The 12,457-nt window shown below is 41.2% G+C and overlaps 1 protein-coding gene across 1 annotated transcript; it reads left to right on the top strand.

The window, feature by feature from the left end:
• The first annotated feature begins 644 nt into the window (after positions 1–644).
• Positions 645–8,984, top strand: LOC147144140 (cholecystokinin-like). Its single transcript, XM_086038858.1, has 4 exons — positions 645–773; positions 1,869–1,948; positions 2,476–2,650; positions 8,101–8,984. Exons 1-4 carry the CDS (start codon positions 764–766, stop codon positions 8,235–8,237), a joined length of 402 nt encoding a protein of 133 aa, XP_085894984.1. The 5' UTR covers positions 645–763; the 3' UTR covers positions 8,238–8,984.
• Positions 8,985–12,457: the final 3,473 nt, after the last annotated feature.

Here is a 12,457-nt window from a genome sequence, read left to right as displayed (position 1 = left end):
CAGAATCGGTGGTTTTGTTCATGTGACCCTGTCATAATTTTATTGACACGATGTACTTTCATCAACTAATGTTGAATGATTCCATTCCGGGGTGTCCTCTGCCTCCGCCATGGTCACTTGGGATCGGCTTCAACACGACAGAATCAGCAAATTGTACAGAACAACTTTTTTTTTATAGTGCTATTAAACCGTCATACACACGCGTGCGCACACACACACAGCTCATTAGAGACTCTCTCTGTGAACACCCGACACAGGGGGAAAAAAATGAGCATTACGTTACGATTCTCTTTGGGCACATTTGTTCTGAACTTTAATCACTAGTAGAAGAGAGTTGACGAGCAAAAGAAAGAAATATGTGTGCGTTATGACACAGAGGTGACCTGACATGTGCCAATCATTCCTGTGGGTTTCATTGGCCGTAGCATCTTTGCACTCACTGAAATTGAAACGGCGGTGACGTACACAACGCTGTGATGCCGTTTCAGAGATTTGGAGGAAAAGAGATGATTGAAGCTTCAAGCGAAGACTTGATTGATGCCGTTTATGTTGTCACGCTCATGTGCCCCGAGTATGCGCACGTCAAAGCCATTTTGCGTCTTCACGTGCGTCACCGGCTTCGGTTTGGGTGCCAGAGAGGCCCCTCCCCCTTGGCTAGGCCCCACCCCTTCCTGCGTGTGTATAAAACATTGCGTCGTCTCTCTCAGGCACTCACAGCCTGCCCAGTGAAGCAAATCTCTTTCCACGGTCCTCGTCAGCACGCATGGCTGCAGGTAAGTATCACAACATTAGAACAATTATTTGGTCTTACTTTCAGGTTTTATATTGCTGCACGAGTTAGTATGCCTTGCTGTTTTTCTTTTCTTTTCTTTTTGAAGTCAAACTTTATTTTACTTCTTTTTTTTTTTTTTTTACAAAATTACAATATACAATATTTATAAAGAGGTATGCTGGAACATGTGCAATCATATTGGATTGAATTTAAATTCAGTTGAGCTCAACTATTCATTTGACTATTGACAACTATTCAAAAGACCAAATATTTAATATTCTCAATTAAAAGAATGCATCAATTTCTGATGGGGGCTATGAAAACTAGGGAATGAATATGTCGTTGTTGCACGTCATATCTTGGCTTTCTGGAGTTGAAAATGCACAGTGGTGGTTAAGAGGCTGGACAGGCGAGAAGGAAAGAAAAGTGAAGACGAGTGGAGATTGGAGGGCTTTCGCCAATGGCAACCCATCCTTAACGAGCGTTTGAATAATAAATGTGTGACAAAGATCAGCTGCAAACAGGAATGAGATGAGCATTGAAAGAATGACTATTTACATCCCATCACTGTGGGCAAAAGAAAAGACACACGGCTCAATTAGTGATTTCAAGACAGCTTTCGATTTGATTTCTAGGTTTGCAACACAAGATGGGATGTTATGCTTTTCATTTGTTTCAAAGATATGGATGCAAGCTTGCAACTATTGTTGTTTTATCATATGGGATAGACTCTTTTCCTATTGATAAAAGTACTTGGCTAATTTATCCCTGTCATTGGTGGTATGATAAATATTGACTAATGCAAACAACACATGAGCAAAATAAGAAATGAAAGATTATTGGTTGTGTTGCCTTGGGATTCTGCTGACGCTGCCGTTTACATTCAGTGTGTGTGCGTCTGTGCGTGCGGGTGTGTGTGTGTGCGTGATGGACTCATTGTTCTTGCACTACATTAAGGGCGTATTCCTTTCACATCGCTCTTAATTGGGATTCTTTGTCCTCTCAGCTGGGGAGCATTCATTTGTTTAGGGACCCAACAGCACAGGGGTTTTAAAGTCATTTAAATGTTTTTTTAACCCTCACCTTTTGTCTGCAGGCATGAATGTAGTTATCTACGTGGTCGTTTTTCTGGCTGCTGTGTCCAAGGTCTCCCTGAGTCTGCCCTCGCGATCCCTAGTAAGTGACACGCACACACAAGAGCAGCAGTTTTATTATGACTTCAGGTATCTTACTTTGCTTTATGCAGCAGTCACATGATGTCTACAAAGGAAAAATCTGTCCAGCACAAATGTTGTTTGTCAAGAGTTGCCACGTACAACCAGAATGACAAGAATGAACACACACAGTCCAGCAGCTATATTATGACTTCAGGTGTGTTGCTTTGCTTGGTGCGGCTGCCACATTATGGCTACACGGGCAAAATATCTCAGACAAAAAGGTCGTGTGTCAAGAGTTGGATCACGTATGATAAAAACACATATGGTATTATGGCTTTAGACATCTTTGTCTGCCTTTTGGAGCTTATCAGTCAATTTAACTTGTGTGGCCCTCACACAGACCAGCGCGATCTAAAGATTTGGACGGATCTCATTCCATAGGGAAAGCTGGTCCACAAAAACTTGCATTAGAGTGGGAAGACAAACCCACACAAACCGTATGTTCTTAAGAATACTTTGGAGACGCGCCTCTGTGATCATCTCCAGATGACACCCAACAGATCTGATGGCGAGGACCTTACGTCATCCAACCACACGCGCCAGGCCCGCTCAGCTGGAGCGCTCTCCTCGGAGCAGCAGGCCAACTACAAGCAATCCCCACAAGACGCAGAGGCTTTCAACACCTTGAGCCAGCTCCTGGTCAGACTCATCTCCAGGAAAGGTGCGTAATAATGCGCTTGGCGAGCGTGATGACAAAAGGAGAGGATATACTTACTCCTTCGAGCTTCCTCTCCATCCAATCATGCTGTGCTGCAGTCCCGCCATCTGGCATTTGCCGCCCCCCTCTTGCTTTCTGTGCCTTCGATGCATTATCGTCCTTGTTCTTTCCTTCTGTCTATAGCTTTTTTTTCTTTTCATCCCTTCCTTATTTTTCTTACGTTCGTCCCCTGACATTTCTCATGCTTTTCAAGTCACCACATATCTTGGGTAAGTCATCGCTTGAATTGCGAGCCTGCCTTATTAGACATTATTAGGACGTGAAAATAGTACAGTGTAAATTGCATAGCCCGGTTACGAAGAAATTGACACCCTTAGGCCTTACCCCTTAACTCATTCACTGCCAGACATTTTCAGACTCTCTTTTATTCTAACGTTGAAAAAATTCGACAAAAAAATACTCATTCCTGGGATTGAATGGCTGGACTGTGAAAAGACAAATAAATCCTTGGCAGTGAATGAGTTTTAAAAGGTTTGTAAGATTGCGGCAAAGCACTACTTTCTTAAATTAGACAGGGCTTTGGTCTGGAAAAAAAATGATGCTCCTCCCCTCACTTCAACATAGTTCCTAGTCCATGAGGAGAAAGGGGGGCAACAATCTATTCAATAAATGACATCACAGTTGCTCAGGGCTCAGGTAACAACCAACCACGGCTCACCTGTTTTCTAAAGCTGAGCAATGATTGGTTGTTTCCTGAACCCTGAGCAACTGTGATGTCATTTTCAGCTGACAGAAGTGACAAAATGGCTGCCGCCTGAGATGGCTAAAAACAGGTGGATTTTGCTGCTTAACTCATATTCCACAAACGCAATATTAATCTGAACACCTTGTTTCGACTAGTATTCTTGGAAAAAAAATGTTTGGGTTGACTTCCCCTTTAATTGGCCCCAAAATTACACTGGTCAACATCCAATCATCCATTATCGATACCGCTTCTCCTCACAAGGGTCGCGGGGCGTGCTGGAGCCTATCCCATCTGACTTCGGGCAGTAGCCGGGGGACACCCTGAATTGGTTGCCAGCCAATCGCAGGGCACACAGAGACAAACATCCGCACTCACAATCACACCTAGGGGCAATTTAGAGAGTCCAATCAACCTACCATGCATGTTTTATGAATGTGGGAGGAAACCGGAGTGCCCGGAGAAAACCCACGCAGGCACGGGGAGAACATGCAAACTCCACACAGGGAGGCCGGAGCCGGGATCGAACCCACCTCTGTCTGAACTGTGAGGCGGACGTGCTAACCAGTCGGCCACCGTGCCGCCACACTGGTCAACTTTTTTTTTTTTTAAATCAGAGATGCAAGTAAATTATTCTAGCTGACCTTTTTGCGCTGATTCCAAAGCTGACCAATTTCGTTCTCTGGCACATCAGATTTGCATGATAACAATAATAATAATAATGATAACATGTAATATAGTGATATATTTTGTAGGGAAGTAACAATTTATCAAAAATCGATCAAAAATAAAATAATCGATTCGCATCGCCATGTTAACTATAGCCCCCTTTTCTCATGTCATTCCCATATGCAGCGCAGTAGTGATAATCCAGCTCATCCGTGATCTAAACAGAAACATTGTGGGTAATGGTGTCATGGCTACCCGAGTGAACGTTAACAACAGAATCCAAAAGTCCGGGCGCATTTCACACAATTAATTGAAATGATGTGAATCTCCCTTTCATATCAGCACGGCGGTGATAAAAAGGAAGCATGTTGTGGCTGATGCCTGATTTCTATTATAACATTGGGACAGTCGTTTCTGGAAGCTAGCTAATTAGCACACACAGGCTACCGTGTACCCTGTCTGATGGAACACCGCACGCATGTCCTGTTGTGGTACACTAACATATTGCAGCATCTACTGTGGAGGCATTAGTCAGCGAACTCATGTTTATTAAAAAGCAAATGCAGTTTTGACATCAAACAGCAAGAAAGGACGTGCTGCCTCATTCATGTACGGGTGTTGTGTTTATGAACTCGGAAATTTCACCACTTAGTTAACATAAAAAGACCTATTTTCCACAAACTCTTAAAGGGACACTTGGATCTTAACATTGGCACTTATATAAAACGTTTGCATGTAAAAATGACATCAGGACTAAAATGCCCCCCCAAGAGACTCTGTAGTGATTTAAGCGCTTTTGTGTGATTAGATTTACGACAAATTGGCCTGCCCCCTTTTGGAGCTCGGCTTGTTATTTTTTCGGACTCAGTGGTCTACGTGGGAGGCAAGTGTGGTAATATTGCTTGCTTTGTCAGTTCTGTTGTCTAAAACGGCGACCAATCGCCCCCAAAATGCAAATGCACATTACTACTCTTGTCCATTTCAATCAGTGAAAAAAGTATAAAAGTGTTCTGCACAATACTTTGGATCTATTGACAGCAAACGTGAGCTCATCATGATCACCTCCAGAAAATCAAAAATACCGTGGCGATTGCTTCTCCACGTTCACCGGCTGAAGTGGTGTATGCGCACATGAACCCCGACTGGTTATATTTTGGACATTTAGCTATGCTAAACTCATGTCAACTCAGGAGGCAGAAGGCGGCTGGGAGCGAGCAGCAGGCAGCCATCAGGCAAGCATTGATCTTTATCCCTCCTCGGCTAACAGGATAACTGCACGGCTAATAGCAACTACTAACTTCAGGCCGTTAAAACAAAAGGCGTTAGCACAACAACATTAGCTCCTTACTGTCCTTCCAGCCTGCGTCGATTTTTTTTTTTTTTGCCATGTGCGCTCGTCCCAGCATAAATCTATGTAGCTTTGCTCACTTTCCTCATTCTCATATAAATCAGCCACGGAGAAGTTAATCCTTTTGATATGTTGAAGTGGGCATGTCCACATAAATTTTGGTTTCCATTGATCACCGTTTTAGGATGTTATAAGCAATGAAAGTACAATGATTTCCAATGGAGATTTTGTAATTGGTCCCTCCAGTGATTCCGATCGAACAAGGGTAGAACGGTAGGGGGCGCGGCCATTTTCCTCATTAACAAGAGGCATGGAGTCCAATCCACTTCAACCTGTGAAAGTATAAAAGTGTTCTGCACAATAGTTTGGATTTATTGACATAAAACGTGATCTCACCTGATCACCTCCGCAAAATCAAAAATACCGTGGCAATCGCTTATCCACTTACACAGGGTGAAGCAGACAAGGGCATGCATGCACACATGAACCCTGACTGGTTATATTTCGGACATTTAGCGACACTAAACTCGTGTCAACTCTCAGGAGGCAGACGACGACTGTCAGCGAGCAAGCAAACAGGCAAGCGTGGCTCTTTATACGTAACTTTTCGGCTGTTACGTTCCAAATTGGACGGCGTGTTGTAGGTCAAAAAACTGGGGCCTTTCCTCATCCAAATAAATGTGCACGCCTCCTCGTTCCCACGTCAGTCTCTGTAAATATCCTGACCGTTGTTTAATGCCTCGCCCGTCCTAACCGTGATCAGCAAAGAAGCAGTGTGTTTTTTTGTTTTTTTAAGCAAAGAAGCAGTGTGCGCTCATCCCAGCATAAATCTGTGTAGTTCTGCTCACTTCCACATTTCCTCATTCTCACATAAATCAGCCACGGAGAGGTTAATCCTTTTGATAGGTTGAAGTGGGCATTAGTAGTGATGCCAATTGATCACCGTTTTTGGACGTTATAAGCAATGAAAGTGCAATGATTTCCAATGGAGAGTTTGTAATCGGTCTCCCCAGCGACTCCGACCGAACAAGGATAGAACGGTAGGGGGCGCGGACATTGGCCTCATTAACAAGAGGCGTTATTCATGGAGTCACTTATTTCCTAATTTCTCCCAAATTTATTGATGAATTAGAAAAAGATAACTCTTTTCATTTTCCCGATCAAAAAATATATAAAATGAACTTGTTAGTATGGCCATGGCCATCCCGGCCCAACCATCCCTTTAATGGCAACACCTAACAATAAAAGACATAACCTACCTCGGCCGTTAGGATCTACTCATTTAGAGTGCTGAATAAATGATTTTCCTCCTCATCTTTAAAGTTTTTTTCCATTCCGGGTGCATCCCACATTTTGAATGTGTAGATCAAATTATGCATATTAGAGAAGCAAAACTAAATGTTTTGGATTAATGTTAAATGGAAACAAAATTAAAAACCAATACAAGTGTTTAGTTTTATTTAGCACAATGCTTTAACCCTAAGTTTACTCATATGATTTCACTGTCTACTACATTAAAAGAAAAAGTCTTGGTGCCCAAGAAAAGTGAAATATGTTTACAAGTATTTCTTTTTTGTATTCATAGGTAGTTTCATAGTAGTGCAACTCAGCATAGTGTATAGTTTTGGGTTCATTTTTAAAATGCACTAAACATTTACAGCTAAAAAAAAATGAAGGCCACAGTATTGCATTCAATTTCAATTACTCTATCATTTATGAACATGTCAAGAATGCTGGTACAAGCTGCAAAGTTTAATACTAGTTGAATGTACCTTCTTCTTAATTCTCTTTATTATTCTTTTGTACGTACCACATACCTTAAATAATTCTTGCTGTAAGCTACCGATGGTCATATAAGAGCCTAGTGCAGTATGCCGTGATTTAAATATGATCTGATTAGTCAACTAATCGTGACTACTGTTGGTAATTAGTCGATTACCAATATAATAGTTTTTGGAAGCCCTGCTTGACACGCTTGCACCAAACACCATTGGGTATTGCGTTTGTGGATGTCTGCAGCACTACACTCGCGCACAGAGACAAGCATGGAAGCGATTTTTTTTTTTTTAAATCGAATCAAATTGAAAATCACGAACTGAAAATGGAAAATCGAATCGGGGCTTAAGTGAATCGATACACCCCTATTATTATGTAATATTTATTAATTAAGGGTTTGGTTCAGCAATGGCTATAATTTTTTGCTGAAACATCATAGCTATAAATTACAATATGGTAAAATCCATATTGCGTAAACTTTTATAGGTCAAACTTATAAGGGAAAAACGGAATATCTTAGAGACCTAATGTGGTTTAAAAAATTAAAGACCCCAACATCAAAAATACATTTTGGGACACTTAAAGCCATCTTTAATTAAAATTTTCTGTTGACCAGTGCTATTATTTCACTAGAAATTATGTTTATCAGTATATACGGGTGACGTATATGGTACGATTAACTTGTTTATCCACTGCTTTCCAGTCATACAACCGAATTATAGTTCAACTAAACAGGCACAGATTTGACACCACTACTTTTTTTGTTTTTGTTTGATGGCATGCCGTGTGATTTTTCTAATGTAAAATCTGTGCCTCGGTTCGATAAAGGTTGGACACCACTGTTGTTGAACATCATCAGAAGTATTTACACGAGTCCCTTCATCTGACATTGACGCACGTTGTCTCGGGCTCTTCTAGGCATGCCCTACCAAAGCAGATCCTCCATCGCGAGCAGAGCCAGCGGTCTAGCGCCCGAGCACAGAATAAAGGACAGAGATTACGAGGGCTGGATGGACTTTGGGAGGCGTAGCGCAGAGGCGTTGGAATACTCCTAAAGGCACGCCTTCCTCTCTTTCAATGCAGAGCTACGGTCGTCAACATTGCCAAAAAGCACCCTCTCGATAAATGTCCTACACAAATGGCCAAATGTGACACGAGTGTACAGTTAAGACCAAAATGATTATTCACACTCTTGCATGATATGTGATTTTTTAAATTTATTTGGTGTGAAGTAAATGACACGCGATAATGGCAAAAAGACGCTCAGAAGTTGGATTCCAATTACTAATGGAAACTATTTTTCCAATTTCATTGTTTCATTGGTATATTTGACTTTTTGAAAAGTATTCAGAGCTGTGATTTTTCATATCCCTAATTTTCAGGGTAACATTCTATAAAGGCTCTTGATCATTTTTTGCATAATCTAAGCATTCTAATCATCCCAATGAATTAAAAGCATTTGGATATGTCTGTTTTGAGAAAAGGTATTTACCATTTTGGGAAAATGTTAAAATAATAATAATAATAATGAAAAGAGTATGTTTCCGAAATAAAATTTCATGACAAATGTTGCAAGGGTGTAAATAACTTTAGTTTAACTCTATACTGTATAATTATCAGTGGAAAAACCGTTAAATGAATAAATACTGCTGCAAATCTTAAAGCTAAGATTATAAACACTTTTTAAACTACGTAAAACATGAAAACCCCACAGCTTATTTTTATTTTTTTTCCAATATGCAGATATGATGTACTATATTAATATGATTATCCGATTAAAACAATTTGTGTCGTAGTGGTCATCATTGTCTCTTGTCCCAAGTTGCTTCTTACTGCTCTCAATGTCACATGTGACTATTTAAAGCAGTAGAATGTAGAATACTTCATTTGTCTTTTCCACATCTTGCAACAGTGTAACAGGCGACATATTAAACATACTGTACATTCTGCTGGCTCTCGGCATGCTAACTGCTATCTAGCCTTAAGACTTTATGTTAGGCAAAGTCAGTCAATGCTGTTTTAGCTAGAGCAAGCCAAGATGTCAACTATTCCGGAACATCCATCCATCCATTATTTATACCGCTTATCCTCACAAGGGTCGCGGGCGTGCTGGAGCCTATCCCAGCTGTCTTTGGGCAGTAGGCGGGGGACACCCTGAATTGGTTGCCAGCCAATCGCAGTATTCCGGAACATTAAAACCCATTCAGTGCCAGACATTTTCATACCCTCTTTTACCCTCACGTTTGAAAAATATTTAAAAATATACAAATAAATTTCTGAGATTGAATGGCTGCACTGTGAAAGGACAAATAAACATCTCCTTGGCAGTGAATGAGTTAAATAAATATTGATTTATTCAATCCCAAAAACATATTTATATGTCAAGACATATAAACATCTCCTTGGCAGTGAATGAGTTAAATAAATATCCATTCATCCATTATTGATACCGCTTATCCTCTCAAGGGTCGCGGGGCGTGCTGGAGGCTATCCCAGCTGTCTTTGGGCAGTGGGCAGGGGACACCCTGAATTGGTTGCCAGCCAATCGCAGGGCACACAGAGACAAATAAACAACCACACTCACACCTAGGGGTGAATTTAGAATGTCCAATCAATTTAGCATGCATGTTTTTGGAATGTGGGAGGAAACCGGAGTACCCGTAGGAAACCCACGCAGGCACGGGGAGAACATGCAAGCTCCACACAGGGAGGCCGGGGCCGGGATCGAACCCACGACCTCTGAACTGTGAGGCGGACGTGCTAACCAGTCGACCACTGTGCCGCCCCATTAAATAAATATCGATTGATTAACATATTCAATCCCAAAAACATATTTATATGTCAAGACATAAATATGTCCTTGGCACTGAATGAGTTAAGTGAAATTGTCTGTTTTATTTCAGCTCGTCTTTGCACACATTTAGTCGGTGAGAAATGTGAAGGGATCGTAGTTTTTTATGACGGCCACTTCATTAGCAGATCGGGTCTTTGTTTTTGCATTTAAAGTTTCTCTATACTGTGTCAACATGTTAGCCCTCACCTTAGCACACACCTAATATTGGAAAGTTTGTCATACAGCTGATATGAACTTATTAACTGAATAAGGTGACTGTATGAATTTTGACCTTTTGCCACTTTTCAGGCTTCAAACAAGGTTATAAAATGTATTTTTTTTGTGTGTGTGGGAAGAGTCAACACCAAGTGGGACACAATCCTGAAGTGGAACGAAATGTGTATATTTCAAACTTACAAATAAATAACTGAAATGTAAAATTGTTCACCTCCTTTTCTCTCGGTGCAGTCAACTGACTCTAAAAGTTGCCTGATGATTTCAGAATGATCCAATGTTGACGTAAATAACGATGATAAATTGAGTCCACCCGTGTGTAATCTAGTCCCTGTATAAATGCACCTCCTTTGTGATGGTCTCAGAGGCCTGCTAAAAGAATATTGGGGAGCAACAGCATCAGACCAAGGATCAAACCAAGGAAGGTCCAGGATCAAGTTGTGGAGAAATTTAAAGCAGGATTAGGATATGAAAAGTTTCACAAGGCGTAAACATCTTGTGGAGCACTGCTCGATCAATCATATTGAAACCTATACCAAGACAAGACCGTCCCCTCTAAACCAGGGGTGGGCAACTCGAGGGTTACCATCCTGCATGTTCTAGATTTTTCTTTTGCAGGATAGTGACCCTCGAAGACCGGAGTTGCCCACCCCTGCTCTAAACTTTCTGCCCAAACGAGGAGAGCACTGATCAGAGATGCGGCCAAGATGCCCGTGATCACTCGAGATGAACTGAAGAGATCCACAGCTAAAGTGGGGAATCTGTCCCTACGAAGAAACCCAATTCTCAATTCAGCATCATGCTCTGGGGCTACTTTTCAGCAGGGACAGGGAAGTTAGTAGTTCAAGTTGATGGGAGGATGGGTGGAGCCATTTTGGAAGCAAACCTGTTGGAGAAGACCCGAGACTGGGACGGACGTTTTATCTTCCAACAAGACAATGATCCAAAACACAAAGCAAAATCTACAATGAAATGGGTCGAAAGTGAACATATCCAGGTGTTAGAATGGCCAAGTCAAAGTCCAGACCTGAATCCAATTAAGAATCTGTGAAAAGATCTGAAAACTTATGTTCACAAACCTGCTGTGTCTAGCTGTACAAAACTGACGGATACCCCAAAAGACTTAGCTGTAATCGCAGCAAAAGGTGGCCCTACTTCAGTTTTTTTTATTTGTTAATAAAAAGAGCTTAAAATATCGTATCAATCAATCAAACTTATTTTCATGCATCTTTTTATGCACACACACACACACACACTCGCACACACATAACCGGAAAAGGAGACATGGCAGGGCACACTGCGACCATATGAGGAATGAGTACCCAAGGTGAGCTCCTCCACACCGAGAGGAATGACGCGGAGGCCCCCTTTAAGGAAATATTGAAAACAATAAAATTGGATTTGAGTTTGTAGGATGTCGTGGCTTAGAAGTTAAGGCAATTGACTTGAGGGCCATTGGTGTCTACCTGTCTGGGTTTGTTTGTTTTCCGGAGCTTAATTTCATGGCGTTTCCCACTTTAGTTTGCCGATTTTTTTTTTCGAGCATTCCATGGCAGGTTGTCGTTGGCCGTACCCTGCGCTGATCGGACGGTAAAAATATTCCTAACCGGGTACTAACAGTACCTGACCAATTCCTAACATCTGCTAACAAAATCCTGACTCTTCCCAATAGAGTCCTAACAGGATTCCTATAGGAGTGGGCGGATCAATCCAAATATCCTTATTATCGATACTAAGCAGGTACTTGGATCGGATCGATATTATTGTCCTGGGATCGATACTTCGCTCTTCCACCAATTTAATCAAAGCGCCGCTTCTCTTCGCAATATCTTGACTTTTGTTCTGAAACAGTTGTAGTAGAAGTCTTGTTTTTCTACTGTTAAAGGTTTTTACACTGTATTGTTTACACTACAATACACATTTGAACTACTAACTTTATTTTCAAAACATTTTGCAATGAGAAGTATTTTAGTTGTCATGTTGACATTGACATTTGTATTTTTGTTACATTGCTGCTTTTATTGGTTTGACTCTCTTGACTTTTGTTCTGAAACAGTTGTAGTATTTTCTATCCTATTAAGGTTTGTATTGTAGTTATTTCATAAAAATTTATAACAACCTGGGCCACAGGAACCTTTGTTACCAGGAACAAAAACTTCCTGGGCTTGTTGGTGAAGAAGGGGCTCCCATTAATTCTGGATTCAAAAG

Source organism: Filicampus tigris, chromosome 8 (genome assembly GCF_054856515.1).
Source record: "Filicampus tigris isolate MCC_2025a chromosome 8, RoL_Ftig_1.0, whole genome shotgun sequence".
NCBI classification, from domain to species: Eukaryota; Metazoa; Chordata; class Actinopteri; order Syngnathiformes; family Syngnathidae; genus Filicampus; species Filicampus tigris.
This window is presented reverse-complemented; position numbering and strand designations above follow the sequence as displayed.